This window comes from Lycium ferocissimum, chromosome 10, assembly GCF_029784015.1.
Source record: "Lycium ferocissimum isolate CSIRO_LF1 chromosome 10, AGI_CSIRO_Lferr_CH_V1, whole genome shotgun sequence".
Lineage (NCBI taxonomy): Eukaryota > Viridiplantae > Streptophyta > Magnoliopsida > Solanales > Solanaceae > Lycium > Lycium ferocissimum.
Genome location: NC_081351.1, coordinates 43,278,954 through 43,291,288, shown reverse-complemented (window position 1 = coordinate 43,291,288; position 12,335 = coordinate 43,278,954). Strand labels below are relative to the sequence as shown.

Here is a 12,335-nt window from a genome sequence, read left to right as displayed (position 1 = left end):
GAAAGAATCGAATAAATTTATATGTATTGAGTTCTTTTAAAAATAAGCATTAGAAATTAGATATAACTCGTCCGTTACTTGAACAAAATTGACGACAGAATGGATCATCCAATATCAAGAGTAAAATGCCGTGTGCCAAAAGCACGTCCAGATAATATATTTACAAGAATAATTTAGTTTTAAAAATGGCTTAACTAAAGCCACAGCACATAAATGAATCTAAAAATACAGTTAAAGCTTGAGGAGAACACATACGAAAACCACTAAGTAGGACAGCTTAACTCAGTCTTCAGTATAGCCTAAGGAACCACAATTCCTGTGACAACCTACCTAATACATCATACAATTTTTAAGGAAAAAATAACAAAAACGGAAGTGCAGATTTCTTCTACCAGTGTGAAAAAAAGAAAAAAAAACAATTCGTGAGATTTTCCTATATAGCTCTGTAACAATTACAATGCAACTATAGCAAAAGCACAATTGATCTACAAGTAGTGTAAAACATATTCAAGGCAGAGGCATGGGTGGTTTCCACTTGCTGAATTCCACCAAATTTCTGTTGACTATCGTTCTATTATGGAGCCAGAAAGTTTCTGATGACTGGTGGAACTGCCTTACTTTCCTCTGCAGTTCCCACATAATTGCATTAAATGCAGAGCAGGAGTCAGACTCGGGAGTATAAGCGAACAAGCACCTGATCTTTTGACCCCTAGCTATCATCTCCTCAATGTCTTTATCTGAGAAAGAAAGAAGTTTTGTCATAATTCCATTGGCTACTAACTTTAACCGCAAGATGCTAGAACAATAATAGGAAGTGTGCTGACCAGATATTGATTCTAGGTAGTCCAATAGTTCGGTTCCTATATGAGTAGATGGCCATTTGATTGATATTTGGGTGTAGTCAATCACATTCTGAAATGGTAATTCTACTTGATCCGACAGGACTACTGGAACACATTCCTGTTTAACATAACAATAGCATAAAGCAGCTTAAGATAATGCAATTTGTCAAACTTTAGTCATGCACAGATATGAGAGACTAACCACAAAGAAGGACTCATAAAAGCGAAGCGTCCATGATGATTCACCACGTGGAGCGAGGCAGAACTTGGCATTGCGGAGATGTTCAAAATATTCCTTCCTTCCTAGCTTGTCAGGACCACTGAATTTCAATTCTGGACATTCCAACTGTTGATAGAATCAAAAAGACCATCTTTTGGACAAAAAAGACATTATATGGGACTGAACTGGAAGCAAATATAATTAGTGGTTTTGGAGAACTATAGGATTCTCACCCATACATTTTATCAATGGAGACAAGGAGAAGCTTACCTTGTCTGGGAATTGCTTTGAGAGTTCTATCAACCGAAGGCGACCCATCTTTCCTTGTGCTCGACCTAAATAGTTCGCTAAATGTTTCCTCTTTGACAAAGGCAGAGGCTCAACTGTCCTAGAGCCATGAGTAGTCATCCCATCATCAATGTTTCCAGGTATGATAATATCTTTCCATGTATTAAAGGCACTAGTGTCTCTTTTATCTGTGCGATCGCCCTGCATTAGAGGCAATGATATTCCTCAACGTGGAAGACTGCATGAGAATTAACTTATTGAACATAACAGGCATGACTAGGTACAACCATGTTAAGACAACAAACTTGAGGAATAACATTAGCAAACTCATTAAATTAGCTAGGAACCCGCTAAAAGCCTCATGTCTCAGGACAGAAAGACTATAACCTATTTTCTTTAGGCTAGCTCTGCATGATACATTGAATTGTCACAATAAACTGGCCATGGAAACAACATATAAACTGTGTGAGTGGGTTGAGGTTCCATGAGAGAGAGGAAAAAAAAAAAAAAAAGATCACTGCATAGTGAAAGACAGTGTAACAACCCACGAAACAATTTCTACGACTGCACATGAGGTGTAATGATTATAGACTGACAGTTTGTAAGACCTTACCTCAGGAGTAAGAATTATAGACCGATTCAAGTATGTTGCCCAAGATTTAAATAAATGCGCTCCAGCCCCACTGCAGTTCAGCAAAAAATAACACATATAAGGCAAAGTGTTATTCTATCAATTGAAAATGCAACTAAGAGACAGTTAGCTGCATGTCTATTTGGAACCGCATATAGCACAGGTAACATTGGGTGATTAATATTTTTATCTGACTGCACCGGAGAAGTTGTGGCTTCACATCTACATCCCAGTTCATAACGTGGCTACTCCTGCCTTACTCAGATGGCAGGTTTAACAAATGCAGCACAACTACCATTACGTGATATCTTTATTGGATTGCAACTTTGAAGTTGTGGCTTAATATCTACATTCACGCTCATGCAGTACTCAGCTATGACCGTTTTATTCATATACCAGCTTTTACAAATGCCATACGTCATTGGGTCATCTATTTAATCTGTGAAGCAAGTCCTCATAATGATTCCTATTCATTCCCTTATCCATGAATTTAAAGATCTCCATATGACTACTTATACCTTGGGAAGACAAATATGTGATTGCGGCCGCCAGATAACCTGAAATATGGCATTTGACTTAATACCTGCAAGCAAAAGGTGTCGAGAAAGAAGATCATACATAAAGGAAAACCTATATTAAAGGAAATGGATACTGTGACATTTCAGTTGAAGCGATAAAGCAGAGCAAAAAAATCTTTACTATTAAGCTATAGCAATGAGGTTAGGAATCTTTTTAACAGCAAAAAATGTAATTTTAAGGATCCTGATCTTTACTACCTTCACATAGGTCTGATTAATCTCTTTGTCATTCAGGCCGCCCATCACTCTGACACATTTGGGATAAGCAGGCACAAAGAAAAGATCTGCCTCTTCTTTCTTTTTGGTGCGGAACCTTGACTGCAAAAGCATCCTATGTATCTTAACCTACACGCACATCAGAAAACAAAATAGAGAAGCATTAGAGGGCTATAACAAAAAGTCTAATAATGAAAATTTTCATGCTATTATTGGGGAGGTAACAATGTAATTCTTGCAGATTTTACTTATTTTGCCTCAAGAAAAAGGAACCAAAATAAAAATAATTAAGATGTTGTTCATAGAAGAAAAAATGGAGAGTGAATTCTCAGCCATAACTTGCATAGACAGAGAAATTTACTAACACGAAGAGTCATGTTTGTAACTGGAACTTTGGAAGTTAAAGAAATGAAAGCAAGAAAAAAAAAAAAAAAAAAAAAGGACAAATATACCAAAACCTCTGTATTCATTTCCAAATAAAGGTAGACAACTTTTTTTGATATGTAAAGAACAATCTATTCCATCACTAAGAAAGTGCTGGTTGGGAAACTACAGCAAAGGATTTACAGTCACATATACTGTAACGAGCTCAGGAAATGAAGAATGGCTTCGACATCATTTACAATGCCAACTTGAACCAAAAGTGTAGCAAAACTGCAAAAGTATAGCTGCTGAGGCCTGAGATGGAACACCAAATACTGATAGTTGCTTATGAGGTCTTTTTGCTGTGCCAACTCTTCAGAAAATCAAGGCTTGGTTTTGATGATCAGGATATTGAAGAAGAGTGGCCACATTTGATGTGTGAAGTGACAGTGCAAGAAAAGATCCTTGACTTCCTTAAGCTCCCGTTTGGCCATAGATTTTGGGAACATATTTTGAAGATTTGTTTTCAAATCTTTGTTTGGCCATAAAATTTTGACAGATTTTGAAAACAAATCTTCAAATTCCCAAATTCTAGCTCAAACCTGTTTTTGGGCCAAGATCTATGTTTTGGCCTTTTCAAAACTTAAAAAAAAAAAACTAACACAAACTTTTATATTTTATAAAAAACAACCCATCTAATTATTACCCAACTAATTCTATCTACCATGTTCCTCCATTAAAGCCGTATCTATCATGATTCCACAATTAAAGCAGTCTCTTCTATGAAGTGAAGATTGTTCGTACAATGTGGGAAATTGTATTAAAGAATAGCTAGTCACTACTGTTGTTTTTTTTTTCCTTGTACGGATGGATCTTTGTATTGTAATTTGAATTGTAGTAGCTAGTAAGTATGTTATTAGAAATTGTTATTAATATGATATTCTGCATAATTTGAAATTGTCAAGTATGTATGTTTTGTATGGTTGGGTATTCTCGATAGTTTTTAGAACTTAGGGGTACAAGTAATGTTTCATGTTTTCCAAAACAAAAAGTGAAATATGTTTTGAAAAACTATGGCCAAACACATTTTCAAAACTTGAAAAATTTCACCCAAATCAAGTTTTTCAAATTTTTTTTGGGAATCTATGGCCAAACGCTAGCTAAACCTTCACAAAGTGGACATCTTGTGCGCCTATCCTTTGGAGATTGTATTGGGTTAGGCAAGCTTCCTATGCAACTAACTAGACAAAACAATTAAACTTATAAGGAGCTTTCTTTTCCCAGATTTTTCTCCATAGCGATAGTAGATTGGGAATAGAAAGGTTGGACCGGATCTCAAGTAGTCAAGCAACTTTAAAAGTAATTCTCAAATGAACATAGAGAATTACAAGGACGGATTTCAAGTAACTTCACAAGTTGAGGGACAAATGCACTTTTCTTTAATATTTCCTCAGACCAAATGAAGAAAACGGATATGTTCCCTTAAATTCCTTTCTCCTTTTTCAATTTCCCTCCCTTTGCAACAAAGACTTATTCTAAAAGAAAGAGATAGTTACAAATTATACAACCACCTCATACCACTCTGACTTTCAGATATTAACCCCCTCAATGTTAGACATTGAAAAAGTACTGTTTGACAATAATTGGACTTCTATATTTTTGATTATGTAATAACTGAACTTAGATATACGCGCAAAATGCAGGCTCTTCATTTCAACTTATGCAACCTGCAGCCAAAACCCATCACAATCATTCTCTTGCATCCAAAGCACTAATCTTATCAGTGACCTGATTTCAGACTGAAAGTTATTTGAAGCTACCTAGTTTTGCTACTAGCTTTTGATAACCACATCTACACACACCATGCCCCCACAATAGCTATTACTCTAAAGCATCTTCAAACTAAGATACGCAATACATGACAAACAAAATGATAAGCTTCTTAGTGATCCGTCAATTTCAAACTAATATGTGAGTGTTACCGAGCTCAATATGTTAGTAAGTTGCAAAAATCAATGGGTAGAGCTGCTATTGACTCTGGTATACGAATACAAATTTACCCAAGTTCTTGAAAACCAAAATGGCACCTAATATTAAGTTTAACTTCAAAGCATTAACCTCCTCACATAACCCAAAACTGATACACAATAACAGTAATGCAATATAACATTACTAAAATGAATAACTTCCACTACAATACACTAAAAACTTCATTATCCGGAAAAAAAACCATCTCCCAAAATTCCAGTCTACCAACAACAGGTACCAGATAACTCTGTCCACCGAGGCTTAGACTGAAAAACTTGATTATCCAAAAAAAAAAAACTACACATTTCTCAAATTGAAGTCTGATAGGCAGAATAATAAGGACGCTAATACTTCTTTATATGAACAGAACTAACACAAACTTCCAGTTAGTTTAACTTCAACAAGTTTCTCATAATACTGGGAAAATGGGGAAATTACATAAAATTAAGTTGAACTTCAAACAATTAGCCTCCTATCATGCGCAATAACAGTAATGCAATACCCCAAATTCTTGAAAATCAAAATGGAAGCCAAACAAGTCAAACTTAAAATGAATACTAACTTCCACTATATTACACTGAAAAACTTGATCATCCCAAAAAAAAAAAAAAAAATCTAATCATTTCCCAAATCCAAGCTGATAGGCAGAATAATAAAGCTAATACTCCCTCCCGTCCCAATTTTAGTGACTTACTTTCCTTTTTTGTTTGTCCCAAAAAGAGTGTATCTTTCTATATTTAGTAGGTTTTCCAATTCCAACATTCTACATGATAAGTTTAAGACCACAAGATTCAAAAGTATCCCTTTGTGTTTTAAACTCCGGATGTCCACCCAAACTAAGACCCTTAAATTAGGACTGAAGGAGCGATAAATTTTAATAAAACTAACAAAAAATCATATCAATATACCTGAGTACCCCATTGTCCTTTAAGACAAGAATTAGGAGAAATTTTTCCATCACGACCATACAACAAATGTTTTAACCCATCAATCTCGTTCTCATCATACACATAAATCTTCAAGTCAAGATGTGTCCCATACCCACGTTGTGGCCACCCACCGGAATCAGATAACCGTACGACATCGTTTTCGGATCTGTACGAAGTTGAGAAGGAACAGGAATTTAGGGAGCGGTCGAAGATTCTGGTAAGGAAGAAAGTGATGATGATGAGAGATAGAGCACCGATCTGGTGAGTGCGAGTGCATGGGGTTGTTGTGGTGATGGAACTGTAAGGTCTACTCTTGCTGTTGTGTATGCTTCCCATTGTGTTGCTGTAGTTGCTACTGAGCAGAGCTGTCAAGAAGATGGAGATCGAAGCAGTACACGACGTCGTTTTACATTTGGCAGCCTAATAACACTTACGATATACTATTACTTTTTGTAATTCATTTCTTTTTGCTCCATTGGCTTCAATTTACGTGATACTTTTATTTTTAATCTTTTTGAGTTTTAAATTATGTAAATTTTAGGTATTTTAACCACATTATCATAAGAAGAATCTCCCACTTGTAGAATTACACTGGTTAATTTGTTGCTGTAATCGTATTATCATGAGAAAAATTATAATTTATTGGTGTTTTTTAATAATTTTTAATTATTTAAATTTAATGTAATGTATCCAATTAAGCTTCGATAGTAGTTAAAATGACTCTTAATAGATAAAAAGCATCACATAAATTAATTCCGAGAACAAACTCATATGACTTTGTAACAGTTAAAAAATTATAAAATCAACACCATTCAATTTGATACAAAGAGCACTTTATTTAGTCCGAGAACAAATTTTCAAACAAGCCTTAGGCCCCATTTGTTTGCACTTAATGGGGTCTGAATCTGAATGGTTAACATTTCAGCCCATTAAGTGCATTTGTTTTTTTTTTTTTTTTTTTTTACTAGTCTCTTAATAGATCTGGGAGCATCTGACTCGGTCAGATTTGGAAAAGAGTTTTAATGGGATTCAGACTAAGACTCTTTAAAATGTCTAATTTATTTCCTTAAAAAGCTCACACGTCTGTTTTTATTTCTCTTTTATAATTTACGCCTTCTCTCTCTCTCTATCCAAGTATCAATGACGGCTCTCTATCACTCTTATTAGTCAGCTATTCAAATTCTTTCCTCTTGAACCGGTAAGATTTCAAAATATTTACAAGTATTCACCTATCTAACAGAAATTCATTTGTTAGTTAAGACATGAACGGAGTGTTCTTTTTCCTCTCTTAAGTTTGGAAATTCATTGTTTGATGTTGTTTTTCCTGTCCTCATTAGCCAATTGCTAATTTTTGGTATCAGAGGTGTGCATTATTTAGTTTCAACCAAGAAAACTGATAGAACTGATTCGGAATATTTTATTCATCACCTAGCGAAAAACCAAATTCTAGTTGAGAAAGAAAACCTATCTATGTAGATTGTTTACACGCATTTCATTATGCCAATGTGCACGTATTATCTGCATTTGTGTTTAGTGATAATTATTATGTTACTTCAATTATATCAATTTTAGACTAACAAAGAACAGTTTGTGAGGGTTGGGGGGGAGGGGGGGGGGTGTGTTTAAAATAAAGGGCAAAGCACATGAGGCCTAAGTTCTACAATCAGTTTGCTGCATTGTTTTCAACGCATCATTGTTCCATATTAGAAAACCAAAATAGCGTTGTTGGGAACTTTGTTACTAATTTATATATTCACAATATTCCTGTTTTTTCATTCTGTGTTCAGTGTATTTATTTTGGAGTTCGACTAATTTGAATTCATGCCAAGAAATCTCACTTTGAAGGTAAAACACGTCATATCAAAGACTTCTCCTTTCTTAGGACTCAAACTCAAAACCTCTAATTAAGGATGGAACAAAACTAAAAAATGGACTGAAATTCTCGCATTGCATTATAGACCCTTTACCATTAGTCCAAAATTTTCTTGAATAATTTAAGAGGTATGTTAAATGAAGATTTTCCTTCATCTTTAGTTACACCATGATTTGACCATCATTGGTGTTTCTCTGTGTATTTTACAAGCAATCCAAATATCTCGTCCTGCACTTCTCATTCTAAAAAAAAAAAAAATGTTCTGCACTTTCTTGTTATTTATTATTAAATTTTTTATTACGACTTTCATTAAATATAACAGTCTAGTGAGGTAAAAGAAAATGGTTAATTTTAACAAACTTAAGGGACATAACCTGCTAAACTTTATACTCCAGTATTTAAGAGACAATTTAAACCATCTCCAAACGTAAGGGACCAGTTTTGTCATTTCATCTTTTAAAATGCACCCACCAGTATGAAATATAAAACCGTGCCTCTCTGCATGTATGTATAGTATAGGGTAATGGAAACCTAGTTGAGAGAGGAGAAGAAGATTTGGGAGTGTGAAAGGAAATGGGGAGCGGCAGTGAGAGAGATATATAATCATGAGCCTTACGTTTGGGCTCTATCTTGATATCGACTTTTCGGGACGATTTTTTAGATTATAGCAAACCCTTCCAAATTCCAATTCATAACCTACGCCTACGTACCAGCTACACAGAATTTCGTAACTACTACACCTCCTCTATGTGGCGGCAACGGGACTACCACCACCACGACGATGTCGACGACATGGCTAGTCTATCTACTTTGATTGCAAATAGGAAAAATGATCATTTTATCAAGGGTGATCACGTTTTTATTGTGGCGAAGGGGTATCTCTATAACTTGAAAGGCCATGTTGACAAAGTTGAACAATATCAAACCAAATCATACTGACCTTCCTCCAGTAGTATTCCCCTTTCGTTAAATACGTGTGTTGTTTATTTGCATCAAGTGTTAGAAATTAGACGAAGAGAATAGGAAGCAAAGGCTTGAGGCGTGATATATCACTATGATTGCCTATCTATAGCGTTCTAGACAATGCTCATGTGGGATAGAACAAGCCTATTATGATTAAAAGTGACCCATATAGAGTAAGTCCCGTTTGGCCATAGATTTTGAAGTTGAAATTTGAAACTTGAAAATTTGAGTTTTTGAAGTTGTGACTTTTGAAACTTAAAGTTGTGTTTGGACATGCATTTTACTTGAAATTTTTTTTAAGTTTCATGAGCGGAAGTCCCAAAAACTGGGTTGGACCAGTTTTTGAAAAAAAAAAAAATTGAAAGATAGATTTTCAAAATTTGATCCAAAATCTATGACCAAACAGATATTTGAAGATAAATTATTAAACCCTGATCCAAAATTTATGCCCAAACGCTAGCAAAGTCTCTAGCACTTGTCTGGAAGGTTGAATTCCTTTTGCAGAACAAACACATAATACCTTTTAGTTTTACTAATTATTTCACCTGTGTACCTAAACTTATTTCAAAGATGGTATCCAAACCAGTTATTTCAAACTGTGGTACCCTTTTTCTTAAAATAATTGGTTAAATAATTACTCCAATGCTACAAACAACTACTAACATCAAGTGCCTCAAAAGGAATTCCAAGTAATGTATTTTTTATTAATACATTGACCTGACTTTGGCAGGAAGCCGTTGTTGTTTGTGCAAAGAAAGATCTTTGCAAGTACTTTGAGCCTGGAAGACACGTTAAAGTAATATCTGGTTCATCTAAAGGTGCAACAGGTTTGGTTGTTTCTGCTGAGGGGCATGTTGTTAATTTGTTATCAGATACAATTAAGGAACTTGTAAGTTGAGCATACATATGGTAATTTGAGATCTCTAATCTGAAGTATTCAGAACAATGGTGATAGATACTGTTTTTTTTTTTTTTTTTTTTTTTATATTTGCAGCTCCATGTATTTGCTGATAATGTTGTTGACATGTCTCAAGCTCTACAGAGATTATTTAGAGGTCGCCTGCCCATGAGTTGTAAGTTTCTGATATTTTGTTGTTTTAAAGTTAATTCTTTTTATTTTATTTACTTGTGGAGTACTGCAGTCCTTTTGATAATTTGGATTTTATAATAATGCTATTTGTCACATTTGTGATATTTATTTTGCTGTTTTCCATTAAATCATTAGTCTCTGATAATGGTGATATCTTGATGATGTAAGTTATTTTTTTTTTTAAAAAAAAAAATTTATTCACCTGTGGACTCCTGCTGATCATCTGATGTTTATTACTAAATGCTTGTATCACATTCTCTATCTTTATTTTTCTGTTCTTCATTTAATCTTTAGTCTCTTAGCGTTTATGCTTGGTGTGCTCTAGATAGAGGAAGACGTAGAGGTGGAAGAGGGCATGATGCTTTAATTGGAGCTGGTGTGAAAATTCGCCGTGGCCCATACAAAGGTTGTAAAGGGCGCGTTGTTGATATCAAAGGAATGTCAGTTCGAGTTGAACTGGAAGCCCCCATGAAAGTTGTTACAAGCAAGTGTTTCTTCAATGTCAAGAATGGCCCTCATTTTTTGTGTGTTCATTTTTTTTTTGGAGAGGGGGGGGGGAAGTGATTTGTTAAACAATAAGGGCCCTCTTTTGCAATCTTCGCGGATGGAGGCTTTGTTGAATCTGTCTTTTGGACAGTCATTCAAATTGAGGCAGGATTTCCTTTTTGAAGTTTCTGTTTATCGTACTTTTGATTGCTTACATTCATTGCTTACGTCAATGTTTCCTGCAGTTCATCACAACCATATTTCGGATAATGTTAACGTGTCAACGCCATTCAGGTGAGTATATTTCCGTTCTAAACTTTGGGTAATTCAGTGGTCATTGTCTAAATATTTTTTCTGTTTGTAGGGAACCATCTAGATATGGTTTGGGAAGTGAAACACCATCACATCCTTCAAGGACTCCACTTCACCCATTTATGACACCTATGAGATATCTTGGAGGAACATTTTTCTGCTGCCCTGTTCCAATAGTGTTTTTCATTCACTTTTTCCCAGCTGTTTGACTTTAGCTCTTTTCGTCATCTTCCTCTATAGCAACACCTATCCATGATGGCATGAGGACGCCAAAGCATGACAGAGCATGGATTCCGAGGACTCCACCAAGGTATGTTGTATCACTGTTGAGGATAAGCCAAATGGCTTAAGGTTTTGAAAATAGAAGAAGTGAAAGCCATGTAATCTGCCTAGTTTTTATTTGACCTGAAACTAACTGATCTCAGGTTGGAGGAAACTGACTCCTGAAAGTGGTGGGCTGGATATGATGTCATCTGTAGGAGGTGTGTCCCCTATTCGACACAATAGTTTGTCTTTGGAATTTGGAATAACTGATAACTTATAATAATATGTCACTGAAAAATTCAAATCAGAAACTTCTTACTCTATTGAGCCAGTAAATTGGTGATCTATGCAGCATTTAGATATTTTACTCATAATCTCTTGCATTCTAGCAAAAGAAAACATTTTATTGAGATCAGATCTCTTCCACTTTGCAAGTGATGAACTTTTGTGCGTTGTAATTTTTTTTCTTCATACTTCTTAAATCAATGTTTTAGCGTGTAAGTTTCGTCGATATTTTTGTTGGTATTTGTAGAGTGTGTTCAGTAGTATAGCATTGCAGTATCAGATTGAAATTTGAATGAGTCTTTTACCTTTATGAGTTCAATTTTTTTCATATTCGAGAATGATTTTGTTGATAATTATTGTCAAAGTTACTCGAATACTAGTCAAAATTACAATGGTGGGGGATGCAAAGAAGTCCGAACAGTTGCTTCTTTACAACTCAAAGCTCAGGCATAGAGGAACCTGAGTGGAATGACCTTTAATGCTGTTCGTTATTGCAATTTATCTTACTATTATTTAAGCTCTGAGTATGTAATGCAATATACCTGGAATCTCTCCGAAAGTTCTATACTACTAATTTCTTCATCATTGGCTTGTGCTTTATTTGTTGCAATGTAGGAGGGTTGCATGAAAATGCCTGATGTTAATGATGATATACTCTGTAGTCAAGTGTCTGCCCTGAATGTAATCATCATATCATTGTAACTGGGTTAGCTTGAAAATACAATTACTGTTAAAAAAAAAAAATACAATTACTGTTAAAAAAAAAAAATGAAGAAAACAAAAAGTTCTTCAAGCCATTCGATATCTCGTTTTCTTTAAGGGGATTCAAGCTTGTATTGTAGAATCTTCATAAATAGTGTAGTACTAACTCAAGCTTGTATAGTAGAATCTTCATAAATAGTGTAGTACTAACTTGTTCCCTCCAAGGTATAATAGTCCAATAACGTTGTATGACTCAATCAGAACT

General features: G+C 34.9%; 2 protein-coding genes across 9 annotated transcripts; one reads left to right on the top strand and one right to left on the bottom strand.

Annotated features, from left to right (window-relative positions):
* Positions 1-114: 114 nt before the first annotated feature.
* LOC132033981 (probable glucuronoxylan glucuronosyltransferase F8H) lies at positions 115-6,504 on the bottom strand. Its single transcript, XM_059424170.1, has 8 exons — positions 6,075-6,504; positions 2,758-2,904; positions 2,500-2,564; positions 1,964-2,033; positions 1,333-1,551; positions 1,045-1,188; positions 825-960; positions 115-737 (listed from the first exon to the last, which is right to left on the bottom strand). Exons 1-8 carry the CDS (start codon positions 6,429-6,431, stop codon positions 508-510), a joined length of 1,368 nt encoding a protein of 455 aa, XP_059280153.1. The 5' UTR covers positions 6,432-6,504; the 3' UTR covers positions 115-507.
* A 581-nt stretch (positions 6,505-7,085) lies between these two features.
* LOC132035476 (putative transcription elongation factor SPT5 homolog 1) lies at positions 7,086-12,053 on the top strand. 8 transcript variants are annotated; one of them, XM_059425760.1, is made up of 7 exons: positions 7,086-7,293; positions 8,483-8,584; positions 8,769-8,917; positions 9,662-9,820; positions 9,926-10,004; positions 10,347-10,801; positions 10,872-12,053. In XM_059425760.1, the coding sequence occupies exons 3-6, from the start codon at positions 8,867-8,869 to the stop codon at positions 10,583-10,585; spliced, it is 528 nt and encodes a 175-aa protein (XP_059281743.1). In that variant the 5' UTR covers positions 7,086-7,293; positions 8,483-8,584; positions 8,769-8,866; the 3' UTR covers positions 10,586-10,801; positions 10,872-12,053. The 8 variants fall into 8 exon arrangements, 1 of the variants encoding a protein (XP_059281743.1); XR_009409276.1 differs by lacking the exon at positions 9,926-10,004 and having other exon boundaries at positions 7,091-7,293; positions 9,662-9,749; positions 10,872-11,129; positions 11,245-12,051; XR_009409275.1 differs by lacking the exon at positions 9,926-10,004 and having other exon boundaries at positions 7,092-7,293; positions 9,662-9,758; positions 10,872-11,129; positions 11,245-12,050.
* The last annotated feature ends 282 nt before the right edge of the window (positions 12,054-12,335 follow it).

Excerpts from the sequence above, each read along its gene's own strand:
- LOC132033981 (XM_059424170.1), bottom strand. The coding sequence starts at position 6,431 with ATGGGAAGCATACACAACAGCAAGAGTAGACCTTACAGTTCCATCACC. Across the intron at positions 2,905-6,074 it reads AAGGACAATGGGGTACTCAG|GTTAAGATACATAGGATGCT; the intron begins GTATATTGATAT and ends ATGTGCGTGTAG. Across the intron at positions 1,552-1,963 it reads CTATAATTCTTACTCCTGAG|GGCGATCGCACAGATAAAAG; the intron begins GTAAGGTCTTAC and ends CCTCTAATGCAG.
- LOC132035476 (XM_059425760.1), top strand. The coding sequence starts at position 8,867 with ATGTTGACAAAGTTGAACAATATCAAACCAAATCATACTGACCTTCCT. Across the intron at positions 8,918-9,661 it reads ATCATACTGACCTTCCTCCA|GAAGCCGTTGTTGTTTGTGC; the intron begins GTAGTATTCCCC and ends TGACTTTGGCAG. Across the intron at positions 9,821-9,925 it reads CAGATACAATTAAGGAACTT|CTCCATGTATTTGCTGATAA; the intron begins GTAAGTTGAGCA and ends TTATATTTGCAG.